Source organism: Lagenorhynchus albirostris, chromosome X (assembly GCF_949774975.1).
Source record: "Lagenorhynchus albirostris chromosome X, mLagAlb1.1, whole genome shotgun sequence".
Lineage (NCBI taxonomy): Eukaryota > Metazoa > Chordata > Mammalia > Artiodactyla > Delphinidae > Lagenorhynchus > Lagenorhynchus albirostris.
The window spans coordinates 99,365,471-99,390,068 of NC_083116.1; the positions used below are offsets into that span (position 1 = coordinate 99,365,471).

The 24,598-nt window shown below is 40.1% G+C and overlaps 2 protein-coding genes across 6 annotated transcripts in view; both read right to left on the reverse strand.

The window, feature by feature from the left end:
* PRRG1 (proline rich and Gla domain 1) overlaps positions 1–24,598 on the reverse strand; it is a 135,261-nt gene that overhangs the window by 24,933 nt on the left and 85,730 nt on the right. For all 5 annotated transcript variants that reach the window (XM_060137801.1, XM_060137803.1, XM_060137805.1 and 2 more), the window contains one exon: positions 22,912–23,072. In XM_060137801.1, the coding sequence (XP_059993784.1) occupies positions 22,912–23,072 (161 nt within the window). The remainder of the gene's footprint in view (positions 1–22,911; positions 23,073–24,598) is intronic.
* On the reverse strand, positions 1,575–3,529 carry LOC132513283 (ferritin heavy chain-like). Its single transcript, XM_060137463.1, has one exon. The coding sequence runs from the start codon at positions 2,340–2,342 to the stop codon at positions 1,737–1,739; it is 606 nt and encodes a 201-aa protein (XP_059993446.1). The 5' UTR covers positions 2,343–3,529; the 3' UTR covers positions 1,575–1,736.

Below are 24,598 nucleotides of genomic sequence, written 5' to 3' on the forward strand. Positions count from 1 at the left end.
GGCTAAGGCTCAGTTTCCCTTAACACTGTAGCGCAGGGTGAGCTTTTCAAAGAGGGACTCTGCTGTGTTGGCTTCCAGGGCCCCCCATCTTGCTAATCCAGAATTAACCATTAACATTTCAAATAAAGTGAAGACCCCCTTTATTTCAACCCCTGCCCAATCTCATTCCCTTCACTCTTTCCCCTGATCAACCCCAATCATGATTTTCAGGGCATGTTTTTATACTTCAACTATGTAGAGACATCCACACTCACCAGGGCCCCAAGCCACCCCCACATTGTTTATTAGGGGAAGACGGATTTTGTGTTTTCCAGGGTCCCATGGAACACCTTCTCCCTCCCTCTGTGGAGATCCTGAGCTACATGTGGACCGGGCATGGGTGGCTGGAGAGACTCCTGGATACTTGTTTTAAAACTTTAAAGGTAAGAGAGTTGCACACACGAATCAACCGGGCAATTGTTCTTATTTGATCTCTTCTACCCTTGATCCTTTTCCCTTTCAGTGGACTCCGTAGTAGGGATAAAGAGAAAAATGTCATTTACTACCCTAGAAGAGCTATTTACTCTACTGTAAATACAGTGGAGGCTGGTAAAAGCGTGTTGATAATAAGACATATTAGCTTTGGTTCTCTTGGTAGCAAATAACAAAAACTAAATCAAAGTTGGATATATGAAACCCAAGGGCAGAAATACAGCCAGGCTCAGGAAAGGTCTAGGAAGCAGCTATATCATTTCCAGTAATGTGATCACCGAACTGCTTTTCAACAAAGGGCGTCTTCCTAAGCAAACATTCAGAATGTAGTCTAGAGATTCAAAATGAACTCTGCTGCTGGTTGGAATTAAAATACACACACACACACACACACACACACACACACACGCATGCATATACACATACGATACAAAGGAAAGAAAACATATATAAGTGGATGTTTTGTTATTACAACATGCATGCCAGGCATTGGTGACCATGGGAAGTCACCCCCGTTGTTTCTGAGCAAGACAGCCTGACACTCATTTTTCCATTATCACTGTTGCCCAGAGTGAACTTGTCAAAGAGATACTCCACCATTCAGACTTCCAAACCCCTCCACCCCCCATCTTGCTACTCATACTTAACCATTAGTATCTGCATAATTTAATGAACATGAACATTTCAGGTGAAACTGAAGACTCCCTTTATTTTAATCCCTGCGCAATCCTATTCCCTTCACTTCTTCCCCAGAGGCAACTGCAATCATGATTTTCAGGCTATGGTTCTATACTTTTACTATGCACATGCACCCACATTCACCAAGGACCCCTACCTCACCCCACCCCACCCCAGTCTACCCCCATATACCCACATTATTTATAAGGGGAAGATTGATTTTGTGTTTTCCAGGGCCCCATGGAACACCTTCTCCCTCCCAGTGGAGATCCTGAGCTGCATATGGTTGGGGTATGGCTGTGTTCAGAGACTCCTGGATACCTGTTTTAAAACTTAAAAAATGAGATTTGCCCACATGAATCAACCAGAGACCTTTATTTATTTATGAACCAATAACTTTATTGGAAGAAACGGAAAAACTGGAAGAAAAAAACTTAAGTGATAAAGTCCAGGAAAAGAGTCCTGCACTTGTTGCAAAAAAAAAAAAAATCGAATTTCTTCTGCAAGGGCACTATTGCCGTCTGCATGGCAGGCACGGTGACCAGCGCTCTGGTCACCCCGTGGCTCTGGGGAAGTCCAGTCCACGCTCAGTTCTTGTCGCTGTCGCCCAGGGTGAGCTTGTCAAAGAGGGACCCTGCCAGGTCGACGTCCGGGGCCCCCATCATGCTCAGGGTGGTGACATGACCCTCCAGCTCGCTGATGAACGCCACCTGCTGGCGGAGGTAGTGAGTTGCCAGGAAGTGGCGCAGGTGGGGGTCGCTCATGTCGATGGCCAGCTGGTGCAGGTGGAGCAGGCTCTGGTTCACGAGCTTCTCCAGGAACAAGGCGCACTTCATGGCCTTGAGGCCACTCTTCCACTCGTCACTGTCTGGCTTCCTGATGTCTTGGAAGTGGAGGCGGCCCCCACGCTGGTTCTGTAGACCCATCAGGCCCTGGGCCCGCCTGCTGTGCTCGTGGGAGCGGTGCAGGAAGAACCGGGTGAAGTGCTTCAAGGCCACGTCGTCGCGGTCGAGGTAAAAGGCCAGGGCCAGGCACACGAAAGAGGCGTGGAGCTCCAGGGTGAAATGGCTGTTGACAGCGGCCTCGCAGTCGCGGTGGTAGTTCTGGCGCACCTGAGAGGGCGGCGTGGGCAGCGTGGCGAGCGTGAAGGCAAGGCCGCGGAGCCTGCGGTAGCTGCCTCGGAGCGGTCCCATGTGGTCGAAGAGGGCGGCCGCTTTGGGATGGACGGAAAGGGCGGCCCATTACCCGGGTTTGGGAGGGGGAAAGGAGGTTCCGGTTCCGTTACCGGGGGGGGGGGGGGGATTGGGAGGGTTGATGTGCACGGAGGGCGGGGCACGAAACCTGTGTTCCAGGTTTCATCCAGGCCTGGGTGAGGTAGGCCGACTGCGCTGAGCATCTGGCATCTATTAATCTTTAAATTTTGCAATAATATTTTTATCTTCCAAGGACTTTCTCTTGTTCTCTAATTGCTCCTTCTTATAGCACCCTGCTCTCATTTTATAAACCCACTATCTTCCTTAAAATTCTGAGAATATGAATTTGGATTTATTCTGTTTCCTGTATTATATTTGCTTTTTCTGCAGAAATAGTTGTGTTTGTTCATCATGATCTTCTCTTCTACTTTCCTCAATGTCTGGCAAGCCTTTTTGTTCATTTAAACTTAGGAAGAAAGGACTCATTTGATTAGCCTCGGTAATTAGCACGGATAAGCTCTGGAGTTCGGACATCCATTTCACTTATAGTCTCCTCCTTGGAATGGGAGGGCAGAGCGTGTCAATTATTCAGTGGCCTCCTTTGTGGGAACATGGCATGGAGCTTTCAGGTAGGCTAGAGACCCTCACTGTTGCCAAAAGAAAGATGTAATTTCTCACATCAGAAGACAAATGTTTTTCCCTTCGAGGTAGCTGTGTCCTGATGTTTCCCTTCTGTGCAGGTCTACAGGTATCTTAAGCTCATTCGGTGTCTTTGGAGTGCAGTTTTGGGAGATTAAAGGTGGTCATATGGCACAGGTGCTTATGCCCAATGGAAGCAGGGGTGGGGGAGGCTCAGGGCAGGATGAAACATGTACCGTTCATAGAGTAGGTCTTTCATCTCACTGCTGACCTAGGACTCTGTACAATGCTTCAGTTTTGGTGACTGTTCCTGAAGTGTGTCTGAATGGCCTCAGTTTTCTACCGCAGATGTTTCAAATTCTCTGAATTAACTAATTTGACTGTATCTGCCATTTCCTATCTTCCAAGAATTCGTCATATATCTGGTGTGCTAATGATACCCTTTAGGGTATGTGGTGTGTGTGTGTGTATGCGCGCATGCGTGCGCGTAGATGTTTTTGGTGTGTTTAACCACTACCATGATTCAATTATCATTTTTTAAAAATTTCTAAAACTGTAAAGAATTTTCTGAATAGGTAATATAGTCACATGGTTCAAAGCCACACTGGTCTCCTTTCTGCAGGCAACCAGTATGGTATTACTTCTTATAAATCAGGAGGAGAAAAGCAAAAGAGGAAGAAATAATACTCATGAAACAGAAGAGAAGAAACTTTTAAATATATTCTTTAGAAGTACATTCTTCTCAAGTACACATAGAATATTTACCAAGATAAATCATATTCTGGGCCATAACCAAGTCTCAATAAATTTCAAAGGATTCAAATCACACACGATTAAAAAAGAAAAAAACATGTAAAATCAAAAATCTAACCATCGCCCTTAAGGAACAAGAAAAAGAAGAGCAATAAACACCCAAATCAAGCATAAGTCAGGAACAATCAAGAAAGGAAAATTCAGTGAAACAGAAAATAAACAAAAAATAGAGAAAATAAATAAAACCAAACACAGACTCTTTAGGATTAAAGAAATTTCTAGACTGACAGATCAGGAAAAAAGAGAGAAGGCAAATTACCAATATCAAGAATGAGGGGGCTTCCCTGGTGGCGCAGTGGTTAAGAATCCGCCTGCCAGTGCAGGGGACACGGGTTCGAGCCCTGGTCTGGGAAGATCCCACATGCCAAGGAGCAACTAAGCCCGGGTGCCACAGCTACTGAAGCCCACGCACCTAGAGCCCTTGCTCTGCAACAAGAGAGGCCACCACAATGAGAAGCACGTGCACTGCAGCGAAGAGTGGCCCCTGCTTGCTTGCAACTAGAGGAAGCCCTCATGCAGCAACGAAGACCCAACGCAGCCAAAAATAGATTAAATAAATAAATAAATTTAAATAAATAAAATAAAAAACAAAAATTAAAAAAGAAAAAAAAGAATGAGGGAGAAGACATTACTACAGATTATGGAAAGGGAACAGTATTGCTGTGATTAGTCATGGCAATGACTAGACTAGACCAGAATCATGATTAGACTATGATTCACCTCTAGCACCTGGGTATGTTATTACTCCCCCAAATTGGGGTTCTCTTAGCAAGGAAGAAGGGGGTAAAATGGTTCTTAGATCAACTATCTGCCACACAGATTGCAACTTAGAATACATTAATTCAGGCAATTACTTTCTTTTCTCACCAAGAATGTTGGTGGTAGGACAATTCAGACCAAACTGCAATGAGCACAGGATTTCTAGTATAATGGAAATGAGTAATACAACAGGTGGTGGAGTGGAAAAGGCAAAGAGAATGGCATATACTGGAACAAGGTATCTCTTTATAGTAAGTTGAAGAGACATTACAATTCTTAGTAAATAATTATTTATCTCAGTTTTGTCTAAAGTTTACCCTGGATACTTTTTCTTTTTGTTTTTTGAAGTATAGTTGATTTACAGTGTTGTGTTAGTTTCTGGATTTTAATATTTTAAAATACAAAATAGCAAAATGGAACAGTTTTAATGAAAAACTAATATAAATTCTAGATTTGTGGGGAAATTCTAGATTTGTGGGGAATTATTGTTCTTACTACTTTATCTCATTTTAGTTATTAGTATGTACCTGGATCTTTATAATGTAATCTGTCTTTCAAAGTAATAAAAATAAATCTGTATAGAATTGAAAAGTTTCACTAACTTTAAATAGAATTCTTTATCATCTCTTCTACCTCTTCAGACATTACTCTAGAATTATAATGAAACCTCATCAGTTTATTTAGCTTAAAGACAGCTCCCTTGAAAATGATCTCACCATTAAACCAAACAAGTTCAAAACTGTCCAAGAGTTCAGGTTGCCACTTCTCAGATAGTAACAGGAAATTTCAGCCAACCTCTGTATTCTTTCCCAGTTGGCCCTATTATATTGCAAGTTCTATTAGGTTTTCTTTTTCTTTTCTTCCTGCCTTGTGCTCCAACTATGTCAGCTACATGGTATGATGCTCCGGAGTACCTGATTAGGAATCAAAAGCCACGAGTTCCAACTCCAGTCAGAAATCAGGCGCATCATTGGTCTTTTTGGCACTCACAATATTGGTCTACAGATGCAAAGAATGTCACCTGCTTTGCCTGTTCTAATGCACTTTAAAACAGTAAAAATAAAAATACAGCTAAGAGTATGAACCAGCCACCAGTTTTTCCATTTCGATCATATCTGGGCTTGAATAAGCATATTGTGATGTGCCTTTACTAATGGCCTAATAAGAACTGGCATAAGAAGCCTAGAGGTAAATTGTTCCACTGTGAAACCCCAGCATAACCATCACCCATTAAATTAGGAGGGAACTGTGTTCAACGCAGAGGGAGGAGAAGGCAGGGCAGGGAGACCTGGGTCCTACTTGGGGCTGGACCAATCAATATCTTGCTGTGGGGAAATGAGCAAACAGACAACTTCTCTGAGGCTGTTATTTCCTTCTTTGTGAAATGAAGAGCTTGACCTATTTGGTTTTCCTGGACCCTATCAGTTATAACAATGACTGGAGCCTATTCCATGAGTCCTTTCTTCAATAATAGAATGGAAAGAAAAATCAGGCTTTAGTCTATTCATGATGAGCAGTGATCGGTATCAACTACTAGCTTTGGGAATGGGGTAATATTTTAACATTCAGATAGTAATGCTATGTTAAGTTATGACAGTGCAACCCTCTGAAGCATACAATTCAAGAAAAGGCGGAGCCCTCTTTGCTCTGCAGGTGGCTGTCTGTGCACTAGGGGAAGAGATGCCCTGTTTCAGCTTGATGGTACTTAAGACCTATGGCTGACAATATAGGGCTATTGCAAAGTTCTAATTTCCTTTGCCATGGATTTTACTGTACCTTGCAAGTGGCTAAACTGAATCTTTTTTTAATCAATAGTCACTTTATTTATTTATTTATTACATCTTTATTGGAGTATAATTGCTTTACAATGGTGTGTTAGTTTCTGCTGTATAACAAAGTGAATCAGCTATACGTATACATATATCCCCCCATATCGTCTCCCTCTTGTGTCTTCCTCCCACCCTCCTTATCCCACTAAACTGAATCTTATTTTTACAGTTGCTGATATTCCAACCATGAGAACCATGGTCAGAAGTCTTGCCTTGGGGGAGCTGCACCCTAACACTAGAGGAACTGTGCCCTAACGCTGGGGGAAAGGACCAGTTACCACCCCCAATATTAAATCAGCAGCCACCCACTGTAACAGAAATTGATTTACAGTAGTGGCCCCATCCAGATGGGAATCTCTGAGGAGTGCGCAGGGGTGGTGATTGGCTGCTGTATTTTATCAAATATACCATGAATTGAAAAGCACACTTTTTTTCTGTATTAAAAAAGAAAAAAACATGCTTTCAAACACATGTCATTGATTGTAAGCTGCAGCACCTCAATTTCACAGAAGTTAAAATGTGAATAAATGATTAGAGAATTGATGAAATATGGTAAAACATATTGGGTTTTGTCATCCACTTGCCTTAGTATATTTATCAAAGTAGCTACTTTTTAAAATTATTCATAATTGTTTAAACTTTTTGGTAATTTATTTGTGGCCCTAATGGTCCACAGTATTATGCATAAATATGGAAAACATTAATTTAAAAAAACTGGCATTTTCTGTTGGATATTGTATCATTTTACAACACTTCAGCCTCATCCTAGGATGGGTGGTTTCTGACTTTTTTCTTCTTTCTTTTACTTCTTTGGAGAGAGAGGTTTAATGTATTAGGCTAAGGCATATAATTCCTTGGGTAACAGGTAAACCCCTGTTCTCTGAATTCATAGCTAACCTCCTCCTAGCATGCCATGGGAGGCATGTGACACCATCTTTCAGATGAAATAATAGGTGCGTTAAACATTTACCAAGCAAAGTTGCTGATTTAGGGTTCTACTCAAATCCCAGTTTGAATGTGAAAGTTCCATTCTCATCAATTCCACTGACTGAACGCCACTCATTATTGGATAGCATGAGCCGTTTCTAACAGTGACAGTACTGCCTAGCAAGCAATCAGGCACTCCAAAGCAGTGGCATGGTGGCTGACGGGGCCACTAGGATCACCACTGCACATGCTAGGTTGGTTGGTCACACTTTCATAAATTCAAAGTTACTGTTTAGACCCTAAGACCCTGAACTACTAAGGGGAGCTCTAAGAAAGCCACATGTAGGGTACTTGCAAGAGGAGAACACTAACAACCATTCCCCAGTGGACATCTGCTTAAGCAGTGGAATGGCCGATGTGCCCCACTCCTGCCCCCTGTGCCCACAGGGTGGATATGAGGAAAAGCAAAGTGGGGAACAGGGTCAGCAATAGAGCAGACTACTTCCAAGGATTAAAATGAGGGTGTAAGTACTTCCCATAAGTTAGGTGGATACTGTGCAAAACTTGAGCTATGTTGCTGCTACTCTGCCCCAGAGGGCTGTTTGCCAGGCAGACGGCCTCAACAACGAGGAAGTGAGGTGTGCATACCAGGATAGGAGCCAGCTGGGGAAGGGTGCAAAAGAGGCCAGTGCAGAGTCATGAGTCCTATTCTTGGAACTGTGTTGTGGGGAGGCTTCTTCTAGGAGCCCTTGAAGAACACTGTGCATCTCCCACCCAACTTATAATTAGGCCCACCAAAGAATTAGTGACAGCCAAGAGGGGGTGACAGCAATACCAGTTAAGTTAGAGACATCTGTCCCCTTTCCCCTTCCTTCTCCCAGGTCCTCAAAATACCAGAGGAGAGAGAAATGGGAAGGGGCAAGGGTTAAAGAGTAGATCATGACCGTTTCCTTCCTCCACGATCTTCAGGTCAAGGTCTAGCAGAAGCTGAAGGAGCAGAGGAGGAAAAGGTGAGTGCCTAAAGCGAATCCAACACTCAACTTTCAAGTGGAAGAGAATGGATAGGAATTTTTATGTCCCAAAGTGCCTAGAAAGGTAAGAAATTTGCCTGTCTTCAAGGAATAAGAGTCTACACTGTCAAACTAGAGTGGTCATGCAAGGCAGGGTCTTTTCAGACACCTGATTCATCACTTATGTGACCTTAAACTCTGGTGTGATATTCCCATGGAACCCTTGAATTTCTACCAGCTCTATTAGGAGAACTCCTTCTGGGCAAACTAATTCTAATGAGTATTGATGAGCTCTGAAATTCCACATGTGTCTTGAGGGTAATCAGGGGGTAAATAGCAGCATATTTGGAGGTTAAACAGGGCATCACTAACTGGACATTGCTGCCTAAGATACGCAGAGTTATATTAAATCTATGGTACAGATGATTCTACAAATGACAAAAAAAATGGACCCCTCAGCCCCACCAGTACCCAGTCTCTGAGGGGAAGTCTGTAAAAAGATTAACTGGCATTAAGACAGGAAACGTGCTGAGGTAACTTCAGGTCAAGGTTAACAGACTGCTGGCATGGGCAGGAGAGACCCACACTGGAGCAAGTCCACTGCTTTGTTAATATGCAGGCTGAAACCCTCCAAATTAAGTTACTACCATAACCTGAAAAGAATAACTGAAACTACATAGGATTTATAATCTACAAAAGGGCCCAACTGCCAGAGAATAAAATTCACCACAAATTTAAAAACAACATCGACAATATAATCAATAAAAACTTACCTTAAATGATCATATAATGGACAACATGCTGTCAGATCTTCCCGATCTTTCTGGTAGCTCAGAATACCAATTCCACAAAATAACAGACTTTGGTCCTGTTTAACTTACTCTCAAGAGATCCCAAAGGAAACAGTGACAGGGCTTCCCTGGTGGCGCAGTGGTTGAGAGTCCGCCTGCCGATGCAGGGGACGCGGGTTCGTGCCCCGGTCCGGGAAGATCCCACATGCCGCGGAGCAGCTGGGCCCATGAGCCATGGCCGCTGAGCCTGTGCGTCCGGAGCCTGTGCTCCGCAACGGGAGAGGCCACAACAGTGAGAGGCCCGCGTATCGCACAAAAAAAAAAAAAAAAAAAAAAAGAAAAGAAACAGTGACAAAGCCCATGGGAGCCCCAGGAAATACCCCTTGTGGCTAAAAGGGAACTTCATATTTGGCTCCTCCAAGAGGGTCTGGGATGGGTCCAGGGAAGGTGTGGAAAGATTTGGACGGAAATGCATAGAGTATGACTGGGAGACAGCCACACCGATGCCCCCTGTTTGGCCCCTATATGTCTATGCCCAGACTCGACTCTCTACCTTCCTAAATTCCCTCAGCTCTCAAAGGGCAAAGCTCTGAATCAGTAGCTCAAGGGCCATCAGTGGATCATGAGAAGCTAAGTGAAATAGGAGTTCCCCTAACAATGTCAAAGAATCCAAGTTTCTGCCTGCAGGTGTGACGAGTAATCTCCAGGGAACTAGTGACCAACTGTTAAATACCTCAGACACTGAGCACTTCTTGTTAATCACCATCTTCACCCAAAAATGTCTACATGCTACGTACGTCCTGCCGTGGGCTCTGAATTCAGAGATCCCCTATGTAGCTTTTGTAGCATATCCTAGTATGAAGGGGCACTGCATATCTCTTTCTTCAATTTCTCTTTTAATAATTTCCACACAAGACAAATTTAAGGCAACACTTTGGAATGAGAGGTATTATCCAAAAAGGAATAGCTGGACTTAGACTAAAATCCTTGGACCCAGTTTCTAAATTGCAGACACAGCTTGGGGGAGGAGTGGAGCATGGAGTGCACAGGGCATGGGACAGCCCCAGACAGGACAATCGTCCGCACCCCCACAAATACTACCCGCTGCAAAGCTTTTTGAGTATTCCAACTAAGCAGTTTTAGTTAAACCATTTGCTTTACAATCTAACAAAATGTAATCGGCTGATCACCTACATTAGAATCCCCAGGACTGCTCATTAAAGCAGATTCCCTGGTCCTATGGAGACCTGTGGACCCTGGACTGTGCATTCTTAAAATAATTTTTTTTCTTATTTTGGAGTAATTTTAGATTTACAGCAAAATCGCAAAGATAGTACAGAGCATCCCTCTGTACCCCTCACCCAGTATCCCCTCATGTTAGCATCTTACATTAGGATGGCACATTTGTTATAATTAATTAACTAATATTGGTCCATTATTATTAACAGTGGATTTGGATTTCACTGGTTTTCCCACTAATGACCTTTTTGTTCCAGAATCCAATCCACATTGCACTTAATCGTCATATATCTTTAGTCTCATCTGTTCTGTGACAGTTTCTCAGTCTTTTCTTCTTTTTCATGACCTTGACAGTTTTGAGGGGTCACTATTTTGTAGACTATATCTCAATTTGGATGTCTTTGGTAATTTTCTCATAATTCCATTGGGGTTATTGCTTTGGGGGGAAAATATCACAGAGGTGAAGTCCCTTCTCATAACATGCTATACATGACTTATCACTGGTTATGCTAACTTTGATCACCCTGTCAAGGTAGTGGTTTGCCAGCTTTCTCCACTGGCAAAGTAAGTGGAGAAGTAAGGTATTTCCCTCCACTTTCCGTACTCTAATCTTTGGAAGCAGATCATTAAGACCAAGCAACCCTCAAGAGAGGCAGAGAATTAAGCTCTGCCTCCTGGAGAGGGGGGTATTTACATACACAGTTTGGAATTCTTGTGTACTGTAGATTTGTCTCTCTCACCTATTTATTCATTTATTTATATCATTATGGACTCAAGCATTTATTATACGCTTTAGGTTATAATCCAATACTACATCACTTATTTTGTTATTCAAATAGTTCTGCCTTTGGCCGTTGAGAACTCCTTCAGATTGGCTCCTGTGCCTCTTGGACATGCTCTCATTTGCTCTTTGAGTACTTCCTTACTTTCTGTTACTACAGTACACTTCAGCTCATCTTGTATTCTCCCTGCTCCAGCCCTCGAATCAGCCATTTCCCCCAAAGAGTCCTGATTTCTTTTGCTGTGGTATAGTATGAGAGACCCAGATCTGGGCATTGAGGGGGACTGTGCAGTTTCGAGAAGCAACCAAGCCGATTCTTAATGCACTCTTCAAGTTTGAGGACAGCCATTTTGGAAAGTCAAGCACAAATAAACTAGAAATAATTTGTCAAGAAAAGTTCTGAAATAGTTGTTTTAAAGAATTACTACTATTTGGTTCATGTTAGTTCAAGATTAAAACTTCCAAAATGCAAAGTACCCTGGGGGACCTGTAGAGAGGAAAAGAGAGAAAACAATGGTAGAGATCGAATAATGATTCTGAAATAAAGTGATTATAATTCAGCACCTAAAAATTAGAATAAAATATATTTATCAAAGGCGTTCTCTGTGCCAGGCACTAAGCTAAGCGCACAGCTCCAAACATAATGCTGAGGGTGTAATTTCTCCTTTTTTAAAGGTACAGAAATTGAGGCCTAGAAAGGTGAAATGTTTGCACAAAGCAATACAGTCAGTAGGTGGCAGAGCTGAGACACCAAATCAGGTCCATGTAATCTTCCAAGCAGAGGATTTGTGCAGGGCATTCTGTTAAGTACTGCTTATGTGAGTATACAGGCTGTTTCTCCCAGATCTCAAATGCCAGGAGGGAGGGTCAGCTTATTCACTGTTGTATGTCCTGTGTCTGTTATACAGTAGGCACTCAGCAGATAACATCCGAATAAATCTGACCAAATTTCTACATTGGTGAAGAGGAGGACCATGAGGTATAACACATTTTCTTCTATTGTATCTTATAATTAGACTTATGTTCCAAATTAGGTAAGAAATTACCAAAAAAGAATTTTTACTGAAAGCATACTTCTAACTTCACACAGTTCAGATTTGGGGATGATGAAAATTAAGTATGAGTAAAACTGTCCTGAGTGATAAATTTTAGTAAACAAAAAGATAGTATGTACTCTAAGACTAGAAAGCAAATGTCAAAAGTCATAATTTTCTTCACTGCCTGGATTAATCAAGTGAACTTCAAAGACGATACTATGTTATTCAAATGCTTCTTAACACAGAGTAGATCCTTCTTAACAAATAACAAACAATATTCTGAAATAGATCAAGGATCAGAATACCATTTCTGTTACACTTACTAGACCAAAATCCCCTGATTACACCTTTTTGTAAATGGTATGGTTTCAATGGCATAAGCAAACTCAGATGACAGGCCGTAAACCATAAAGAAGGAAAGAAACCTAACACCAACATAATAAAAAATACGTTTTAAATTAAGTCCACATCTATCAGCTAACTTGTGAACAAGTTTCCGATCACTACTTCTATGAATTAAATGTACTTCATAACATGCCAATCCATTCGTTCATTCCTTCATCAAATATTTATTTAATTCCCATTATGTGCTAGCACTGTCTCAGATGCTAAAGACCACAGCTATGAACAAAACAGACGAGAAACACTGCTGTCACAGAGCTAACAGTTCTGGGGGGGAGCACCAATAAACAAATACAACAAATAGATGTCAAATGGTGGTAAGTGCTGAGAAGAAAAATAATTCCCAGAAGGGGCAAGAGGTTGCAATTTAAAGTAGGATACTTCCTCACTGAGAAAGTGAACGGGGAGTGATGAGGGAGCTCAGAAACATCCATGTGGAATAGGAAAGAGCAAGTGCCAAAGCCCTGAGGCAGGACATGTGCTATGTGTGTGTAAGGAGCCACAAGGAATCCACAGAAAAGTGATTAAGGGGTGATGTGTCATAGGAGATGAGATAAAGAAGTACCTGCAGCCATAGTGGAGGTGTGGAGGGGAAAGGGATGAGGACTGATCGTTTAGTGCCTTGTGGGTGATTCTGAGCACTTGGATGTGTACTGAGGAAGACAGGAAGCCTTTACAGAGAAGACACTTTAAAGGATCACTCTAGCCTGCTCTTTTGAGAATGACCTATGAGGAGGGGGCCAAGAAATCATACGAGTGACAGAGTGATGGTGGCTTGGATGTAAAGTGGTAACAAGTAGAGAGGCTGAGAGGTGGCTCTATTCTGAATATACTTTCATGTTAGAACCAACACTGTTGGCAGATGGAGTGAGGATATGAAAAAGGGAGAAGAGCGGCTGGGCCCGTGAGCCATGGCCGCTGAGCCTGCGCGTCCGGAGCCTGTGCTCCGCAACGGGAGAGGCCACAACAGTGACAGGCCCGCGTACCGCAAAAAAAAAAAAAAGGGAAGGAGATTTCACAGAAGAGAATATATAAATGGAAAATAAGAAAGGCTCCTCAGAGAAACAGCCAATTCCAAGACTGGGGTAGAGAAAGTACAAGATTATCCTGGACACCTTGTTGGGCCAAAAAGTAAAAAAGTGCTAGAAAAACTGATAGGGACATGTCAAAGAGACAGAGAAGCCAGTTTGAAGAAACTTCCATTAACCAAATTTGAGACATTTTGATCAATTTACCCTGAAGATATACTTCCAATAATGCAAACCTTGGCAACAAGGTTTGGGGCTTAGCAAAGAGATGGATGGATGCGTTACTACTGCATACTGAGATCAGAAAGGCTGTGGCAGAAGCAGATTTGGAGGGAAGGGACACAAATTTGTCTACGTAGAAATGTATCCAATTCCAAGAGGAGATGTTGAGTAGGCAGTTAGTCACCCAGGTCTGCAGTTCAAGGTAACCCTCCAGGATATAAATTTGGGAGTTATTAGCATTTCAAGCCACAAACTAGGAAAGCTCACCAGGGGAGTGAGTACAGACAGAGCAGAGTTTCAAGAAATGAGCTGATTGCTGAAGGGAGATGTAGGGTGAAGAGAGTTTTTTTTCCTAAGAGGTGTGTAGGCTAATGAGAATGATTCTACAGAGAGGAAGAGGTGATGCTGGAGAGGGCGGAGAATTGCTTGAGCAATTGCTGAAAGAGTTTCTTCTTCTATTTGCTTCGAAGATTGCTGAAATGCAGCATCCTGTCTCTGAGGGCAGGAAAGGATACAGAGAAGCACTGATACGCATAAGGGCCAGAGAGGGAAGCAATAAAAACATCATCATTCACCTTGAAAGCAATAAAAGAGGTCGGTAAGGTAGTAAGGTATACGATTAACACATAAAAATCAATAGCCTACAAAACATATACCTGACAATGGATTTGTATCTAGAATATACAGAAAACTCTCAAAACTCAAAAATACAAGAAAACAATCCAATTAGAAAATAACCAAAAGACAGGAAAGGGGGCTTCCCCGGTGGCGCAGTGGTTGAGAGTCCGCCTGCCGACGCAGGGGACACGGGTTTGTGCCCCGGTCCAGGAAGATCCCACATGCCGCAGAGCGGCTGGGCCCGTGAGCCATGGCTGCTGAGCCTGCGCGTCCAGAGCCTGTGCTCCGCAACGGGAGAGGCCACAACAGTGAGAGGCCCGCGTACAGCAAAAAAAAAAAAAAAAAAAAAGGGAAAGGAGATTTCACAGAAGAGAATATATAAATGGAAAATAAGCATATGAAAAGATGTTCAACATTACTGGCCATTAAGGAAATGGAAATTAAAACCACAATGTGGTATCACTACACGTCTATCAGAATGACTACAAAAGGAAACACAGTAACAGCACCAAGTGCTGGCAAGTATGAAGAGAAACTGGATCACTCAAACACTGCTGGTGGGAATTTAAAACAGTAATTTATACAATGACAACTTAGTCTGTCAGTATCCTAAAGAACTATACATATACTTAGCATACAACAATTATACCCCAGAGAAATAAAAACTTATGTTCACACAAAAACCTGTACACAAATATTCATAGCAGCTTTATGTAAAATAGCCCCAAACTGGAAACCCAGATGTCCCTCAACGAGTGAATGGTTCAACAAACTGTGATACATCCATACCATGGATAATAAAAAATAATGAACTATTGATATACACACAACTTAAGTGAACTCAAGAGCATTATGTTGAGTGTAAACAGGCAATATTAAAAGGTTCCATATATATGATTCCATTTATATAACATTCTTGCAATGACAGAATTACAGAGGTGGGGAACAGATTAGTGATTACCACAGGTTAGGGATGGTGGTGGTGTGGGGGGGTGCGACTATTAAGGGAGATTTTGTACAAATGAAAGAATTCTGCATCTTAACTGTAGTGGTGGTTACAGGAGTCTACACAAGTGATAAAATGGCACAGAACTATACACACGGATTGTACCAATGTCAGTTTCCTGGTTTTGATACTGTACTACAATTATGTAAGATGTAATGACTGAGGGAAACTGGGTAGAGGCTACATGGAACCTCTCTGTATTATCTTTGCAATTTTCTGAGAATCTATAATTATCTCAAAAGTTTTTAAAAATCTAATGCATCCTTGTAAGTATAACTTGGACCACAGGATTTCTCAGAACTCAAGTCAAAATAAATATATGGTTTATTAATTTTAAAAAATCAATAACCTAGTACATGAGTGTTCATAGCAGCTTCATTTGTAATAACCCCACACAGGAAACAACCCAAATGTCCATATACATATAATGATATACTACTCAGCAATAAAAATGAATAACTATTGATATGTGCACTATGGACATCTGAACATAATCATGCAGAGTAAAAGAAGTCAGACAAAACAGTGCATAATGTATGATTTCACTTACAGAAAACTCTAGAAAATATAAACTAATCTACAGTGACAGAAGTCAGATGAATCATTGCCTTGGGGTGCTCTTGATCATGGGGAGAGGTGGGAAGGAGGAATTACAATGGGGCAAGAAGGACCTTTTGGGAATGATGAATCTGTTCACTATCTTGACTGTGGTAATGGTTTCATAGGTGTATGCATATGTTAAAACTTACCAAGTTGTATACTTTATATATGTGTGGTTAATTGTATGTCAATTATAACTCAATAAGGTTTAAAAAAATCAGTAGCTTACACATTCACAAATAATAACCAATTAGAATATATCATGGAAAAGAACCCATGTACAGTAGCAACAAAGAAATAGTTAGGAACCAACCTAAGAACTGTGCAAAACTTATATGATGAAAACAATAAAACATTCCTGAAAGAGAGAAATACTGATTTCAACAAATAGAAAGAAATCTCTTCTTGTAGAGGGTGATTTAATACCTTAAAGATGTTAGTTCTCCCTAAATTAATTTACAAACTGAAAGAAATCCCAATAAAAATACTGACAAATGATTTTTTTCTGTGCTAGAAAAATTAATACTAAAATTTATATGGAAAAATAGGCATGTAACAATAGCTCACAAAACACTGAAAAAGAAGAGCTTATAAGGAGAACTAGTTCTAATTTATACTAAGTATACTAAAAATCTTCTATAAATAAAACAGTGTGTCACTGGCATTTGAGCAGAAGGATGGACCAATGGAAAAGAATATAAAATCCTGAAATTGACTAGGCACATACTGAAATTAGGTATATGATAAGGGTAATTAAATCACTGGGGCAAAGAAGGATTTCATAATAAATTGTGTTTGGACAACTGGATAGCTATGTGAAAACAAATCAGATCCATAACTCACACCACACCCAAGAATAAACTGTAAGTGAATCAGAGATCTAAATGTAAAAACTCAAATATGTTAGAAGAGATTGGGTGAATTCCTCTATAACCAGGGCATAAGAGGATGGTTTTCTACTATGATTAAAAATCTGGATTTAATAAAATATTTCTTTAATTTATGGCTACAATGAAAATGAAAAAAAAACTGCATGATAAAAATCCATAAGCAAAGTCAAAATATAAATGACAACTGTAAGCAAATATTTGAAATATATCACCAATAAAAGCTATAGTATCTCTAATATACTTATTAAAAATTCAGGGAAAAAAGACCATAAATCTGATACAAAAATGGGCAAAAGGCAAAGACAATTCACAAGACAGATATAAAAATGGCCCATAAACACATGGCAAAATACACAACTTCACTCATAAGAGAAATGTAAATTGAAACACCACCAAGATACCACGTCACACCCAAAAGATTGAAAAGAATGTCAACGCTTTTAAAATACACTCTGCTGGTCAGACTGTGAGGAAATAGGCACTCTCAAATATCTGGTGGGAATGTAAAATAGTACAAGCTTTACAGAGGGTACTCTGGCAATATCTAACAAAAGTACATATGCATCAATCCTTGACGAGCAATCCACTTCTAAGAATTTACCCTGAAGATACACTTCCAATAATGCAAAATTATTTACTACAGCATTATCTGTAATTGCAAAAATACTGGAAACTACTTAATGCCTAAATACAGTAGACTGGTTGAATAAACTGTGACACATCCTTACTAGGAAGTACTATACAGATTTTTAAAAATAGGATAATCTCTGTGAATACATAAGGAGTGACTTCCAGAATGGATAGATGGATGGATGAATATAAATGTTTTCCCCCTCCCTATTACGATATGGGTATTAAAATTCTGAAACCACTGTATGTGTGTTGTAGAACTGGGCAAATGAGTTAATATATTGATGTTACTGAAAGTCAGGGAAGAATATCTACAAAGAATATCTACATCGCACCTACCAATACAGAATGGGGAAAACAAAGAAGAACCCTGAGGGGTATTGGAATCGGAGATCAGCAGGATGAATATGCAAGTCCATACACCACACACATGCACATACACACATTTATGTGCATACATGTGTGTAATTATTTTCCTACCTCTGTTGCTGGAAGGCCCAGAAGCAATGATACTCTGATAGCAATGAGAACACTCTAGCTCCCAGATCTTGGTTTCTAAATATTATTCCTAACTATAAGTAAGAAAGGCTCCTCAGAGAAACAGCCAATTCCAAGACTGGGGCAGAGAAAGTACAAGATTATCCTGGACACCTTGTTGGGCCAAAAAGTAAAAAAGTGCCAGAAAAACTGATAGGGACATGTCAAAGAGACAGAGAAGCCAGTTTGAAGAAACTTCCATTAACCAAATTTGAGACATTTTGATCAAAACACTGACAGTTGGGCTTCCCTGGTGGCGCAGTGGTTGAGAGTCCGCCTGCCGATGCAGGGGACACGGGTTTGTGCCCCGGTCCGGGAAGATCCCACATGCCGCGGAGCGGCTGGGCCCGTGAGCCATGGCCGCTGAGCCTGCGCGTCCGGAGCCTGTGCTCCGCAACGGGAGAGGCCACAGCAGTGAGAGGCCCGCATACCGGAAAAAAAAAACAAAAAACAAAAAACACTGACAGCAATGAATTATAACTCACTGAATAAAATGATCTATGAAAGATAGATAAAGGGAAAGTTCCTGCCCATAGTGGAATGCCAACTAACAAACGTACACAGAATGATTGAGTCAGAAATTCACCATTTAGCGTTATATTAAACTAGAATTTAATTGATTCAGTCAAGAACTATCAACAGCAGACATTAAAACTAGACGGTAAGGTTGGAACTCATTTGAAAATACAAAATAAGGGAAACAACACATCAAAAAGCTGTGGACTGATTGCACTCAAGATCAACTCTAGGAACGAGTGGAAGGAGAAATTCTACTGAAAAGGAAAAATAAAGTTGATTTCTACTTGTATCTCACAAATCTTAGGACTTTTAATAAACCCGTTATACATATTGCTATGATAATCTGAACTTAAACTTAGCTGAGAGGGGAAATGTATGTGAGAGCAAAATGCCGTGTAAGGTGGGCAGAAATCATGTCTGACTAATGTGTACGATCCACAGCCAGTGTATATTTACAAAGTTTATTTAAGTCCTGACATATTCCATAGTTCAATCTCAAAGTATTATACTTCATGTAGTACTAAGAATGCTGTTCGATGATTGTAAAAATACTAGTACCTGGAGAAAAGCCTAATGACATTTAAATATGCTTGTTTTTAATAATGTTCTGGATTCAGAAGGGAAATTCAGGCTCAAAATTCTATATGCAATAAAAAGATTACACACTAAAAAAACCCCACAAAAACTAGTAGGTAGAAGTTTGGTGGAGAACAGAATATTTACACAGTCTCAAAGTATCTTCCCACTAAAGTTCTTACCATTCCTTTAAAGGAGAATGATAAAGCAGGATGAAAAGCCATTAGCTTTATGAAAACCACAGTAGAATATCTAAAATTTGTATTTTTTGGAAAATCACAATATCAAAAACTAAGTTCCATTTAAGTACATGAACTAGTTTTTTATTAAAACCTGCATGCTACAAAGCACCATTTATACGATAATCCTATTGTTCTTATTAAAAATTTATACTAAAAATAGGCTAGAATGATAAATACCAAAAGTATAAAACTGATGGTGCTAAGAATTCAAGTGATTTTATTCATTTTATGTTTTACTACATTTTCAATTTCTCTACAATGAACATATATTAAGAAGAAGAAAAAATGTGTAAAAAAAACCCTGCAAGAAGTAAGCAGATACAGAAGAAAAAAGCTGGAAAGAAATTAAAAAGCCAACAGTGCTTTGTGATTGCATAATGGCATCATGGGTGATGTATTCTTTTCCCTGTTTTTAACTGTGGGACTTAAGATTTAAAAGCCATGATGCTCACAACTTATCACTTTATAAACTGATTTTACCTTTGCTGTGCACACTGGAATCTAGCAATGCTGCCTCTCTGATAATCTCTCCTTGAACTCCTTCCTCTTACGCCCTGGATCCTTCTCTACCTAACAAGAGAACAAATCCTCTTTCTTTAAAACTTCTGCATCCACTGCTCCTGAGATTATTTGATGTCCCTTTATCACAGCTAACATCATTTGTTTCGCATGTAGTGTTATTTTCATGGTTAGCGTACAGGAATGGATCTTTATATAATGGCAACCACTGGTAATGTCATTTCCTACCATAAAGCAGTTCCAGAGAATGTATACCACTGCCTTGTGCTTTCTCATCCCTGTTCTCCTTGCATAGCAATTGGTCTAGAGTAAGGAGAGGTGAAGAGGTATCTTGTCGGAGTGGGTAGGGGAGTTCTGATATGTCTCTTCTTTTGTAGAAGTAAAACGTTTTATTATTTTTTATAACATCTTTATTGGAGTATACTTGCTTTACAGTGGTGTGTTAGTTTCTGCTTTATAACAAAGTGAATCAGCTATAGGTATACACATATCTATCCCCATATCTCCTCCCTCTTGTGCCTCCCTCCCACCCCTCTAGGTGGTCACAAAGCAGTGAGCTGATCCCCCTGTGCTATGTGGCTGCTTCCCACTAGCTATCTATTTTACATTTGGTAGTGTATATATGTCAGTGCCACTCTCACTTTGTCCCAGCTTACCCTTTCCCCTCCCTGAGTCCTCAAGTCCATTCTCTACATCTGCATCTTTATTCCTGTCCTGCTCCTAGGTTCTTCAGAACCAATTTTTTTAGATTCCATATATATGTGTTAGCATACGGTATTTGCTTTTCTCTCTCTGACTTACTTCACTCTGTACGACAGACTCTAGGTCCATCCACCTCACTACAAATAACTCAATTTTGTTTCTTTTCATGGCTGAGTAATATTCCATTGTATATATGTGCCACATCTTCTTTATCCATTCATCTGTCGATGGACACTTAGGTTGCTTCCATGTCCTGGCTATTGTAAACAGAGCTGCAATGAACATTGTGGTACATGACTCTTTTTGAGTTATGGTTTTCTCAGGGTATATGCCCAGTAATGGGGTGGCTGGGTCATAGGGTAGTTCTATTTTTAGTTTTTAAGGAAGCTCCATACTGTTCTCCATAGTGGCTGTATCAATTTACATATCCACCAACAGTGCAAGAGGGTTCCCTTTTCTCCACACCCTCTCCAGCATGAATTTTTTGTAGATTTTTTGATGATGGCCATTCTGACTGGTGTGAGGTGATACCTCATCGTAGTTTTGGTTTGCATTTCTCTAATGATTAGTGATGTTGAACATTCTTTCATGTGTTTGTTGGCAATCTGTATATCTCCTTTGGAGAAATGTGTATTTAGGTCTTCTGCCCCTTTTTGGATTGGGTTGTTTGTTGTTTTAATATTGAGCTGCATGAGCTGCTTGTAAATTTCGGAGATTAATCCTTTGTCAGTTGCTTCCTTTGCAAATATTTTCTCCCATTCTGAGGGTAATCTTTTGGTCTTGTTTATGGTTTCCTTTGTTGTGCAAAAGCTTTGAAGTTTCATTAGGTCCCATTTGTTTATTTTTGTTTTTATTTCCATTTCTCTAGGAGGTGAGTCAAAAAGGATCTTGCTGTGATTTATGTCATAGAGTGTTCTGCCTATGTTTTCCTCTAAGAGTTTTATGGTGTCTGGCCTTACATTTAGGTCTTTAATCCATTTAGAGTTTATTTTCGTGTATCGTGTTAGGGAGTGTTCCAGTTTCATTCTTCTACCTGTAGCTGTCCAGTTTTCCCAGCACCACTTATTGAAGAGACTGTCTTTTCTCCATTGTATATCCTTGCCTCCTTCATCATAGGTTAGGTGACCATATGTGCGTGGGTTTATCTCTGGGCTTTCTGTCCTGTTCCATTGATCTATAATTCTGTTTTTGTGCCAGTACCATACTGTCTTGATTACTGTAGCTTTGTAGTATAGTGTGAAGTCCAGGAGCCTGATTCCTCCAGCTCCATTTTTCTTTCTCAAGATTGCTTTGGGTATTTGGGGTCTTTTGTGTTTCCATACAAATTGTGAGTTTTTTTGTTCTAGTTCTGTGAAAAATGCCATTGGTAGTTTGATAGGGATTGCACTGAATCTGTAGATTGCTTTGGGTAGTATAGTCATTTTCACAATACTGATTTTTCCAATCCAAGAACATGGTATGTCTCTCCATCTGTTTGTATCATTTTTAATTTCTTTCATTAGCATCTTATAGTTTTCTGCATACAGGTCTTTTATTCAACATAGTTTTGTAAGTTTTAGCCACAGCAATCAGAGAAGAAAAAGAAATAAAAGAAATCCAAATCGGAAAAGAAGTAGTAAAGGTGTCACTGTTTGCAGATGACATGATACTATACATAGAGAATCCTAAAGAGGCTACCAGAAAACTACTAGAGCTAATCAATGAATGTAGTAAAGTAGCAGGATACAAAATTAATGCACAGAAATCTCTTGCATTCCTATACACTAATGATGAACAATCTGAAAGAGAAATTAAGGACACACTCCCATTTACCATTGCAACAGAAAGAATAAAATACCTAGGAATAAACCTACCTAATGAGTAAAACATTTTAAAACAGCATCACTATCTGTTAGCTTCCTCTGCACTTTCTCCCAGATGAAGCACGGTATGGTCATAATGGTATCTATAACTTTCCCGAACAAAGCCTTGTGTAAATCATGCTTCCCCCTTGCTCAGATGATCGATCTCAACTCAGCAGGGTCCTATGGCAATGGAGCCCTCAAAGACAGACCAGCACACAGGGAAGTGAAACTAGACCTCCGACCCGCAGAGTCGGGTGGCTTAGTTAGAGGCCCCGTTCAGAGTTAGTTCTTAGGGAGGGTAGTTTTTAAATGACAGCAGTGCACACAATTTGGGAATGCAGGTTTCAAATATACATCACAAAGGTAGGCAAATCTGTGAACATTTAAAAAAGACTGCCGATATACTTACAGTTTTTTCGTTATTTTCAAAAGCTTCTCTTGCTTCTTCAAATGTGCAGACTTCTTCTTTGCATTCACGTTCAATATTGCCCTGCCTTATCTCTTCAAAAAGTCCATTAGCTCTTGGGTAGCGTTTTAATACTGAATTGGCTTTTTCTCCTGTGAGGAAAACTAAAAAGAGATATAATAATAAGCATAAAACTGTAATTTAAAAAAATGTGGAAAGTTAATAAACAAGATGAAATCTGCTGGATACTCTTTAGAAAACATAGCCAACACCCTAAACCTCTTTCTCTAGGTCAGCAAAGTGACATTCAGCTCTCAACCACCAATCTGCTGTCTTCCTCATCATGTGAATGTGTCCTTTCAGTAGCAGTTGCCCTGGGCAGGGACAACAACATGATTAACGATGTTATATCCAGACTTTAGCACATTTCTGCCAACCATGGGTGTTTAAATATAGCAATAATGATACCAGTACTTGTGCTCATTACTGTAAGAGGAAGCCCCCAGGCGTTCTGCTGTTGGACAGCAGCAATGAGGTCAAAATCCAGTCTATGGACTATCAGTCTTTGTCCCCCTAACTAAAAAATAATAAAATTCCAATCAACCTAATAGAAACCCAGAGAACACTTACGAAAGGAAGTACGAAAGGAAGAGTTGACAAAATAATATCAAGAAATTAAGACAAATTTGGCCATAATTCATTCCAAGAGATATTAGTAATAATTTTGTTCTAAATGCACCTAAATATATTTTGACACTTTAATATATTTAACCCCATTTCAGTGTCCTTCAGAAAAAGAAAATTGTTCTGCATGACTTATAGGGGCATTTCATATAAACATTCAAAATGCACATTTATGATACCCAGTAAAATAAGGCAATGGTTATATGCATACTCATGGGGAATTATTTTTTTTTACGTACAGATTCATTTTAAACTATACTTCAATTACATTTTTCTAAAACTGTCCTGCTTGTTTGGAGAGATAAATAGAATGCTACCAGAATTTAATCTTTGCTAATGCAAAGAAATTACAAAATTCCCTAATCTTAAAGACCTCTGACATGAGAGAAGGCACATTACAGATCCTTCAAGATGTATTTTTTAAAAAAAAAAAGTGTACATTTTGCAAAAAACATTTTGAAGTAAAATGAAAACCGGTAAATGCTCTTTTAAAAATGGCCACAATAGCAATGAATTTAAGGTTTACCTCATTTTAGAAATGTGTATTTCACGTCACAGAAGATACGGATTCATTACTTAGGATTCTTTAAAGTATCCAAATTGATACCAATTAGATGGCTACATTGAAAACTACAGTAGGCCTTCCATAAGTGTTTCCTTCCTTCTGTACTTCAGAAGGGTAACCATCGATAAAAATTAATCACACAGTCATAAAATATCATTAGAAGAAATCTTAAAAAATAAAAAAATAAAAGGATGCTATTGAGTGCGAGAGTAATAGTAGAATATTCTATCAGTGCTTTTCACAGTTTAGCAGCATCAGAAGCCCATGCTGGACTTATCACACATATTGCTGGGCCGACCTCCCAGAGTCTCTGATTCCATAGGTCTCGGGTAGGGCCAAGAAGCTGCATTTCTAGTAAGATCCCAGGTAACACTGGTGCTGCTGGTCCCACTCCCACAGTTTGAAACCACTACTCAAATGGGAGCTCCTTAGAAAACTAGT

Excerpts from the sequence above, each read along its gene's own strand:
- LOC132513283 (XM_060137463.1), bottom strand. The coding sequence starts at position 2,342 with ATGGGACCGCTCCGAGGCAGCTACCGCAGGCTCCGCGGCCTTGCCTTC.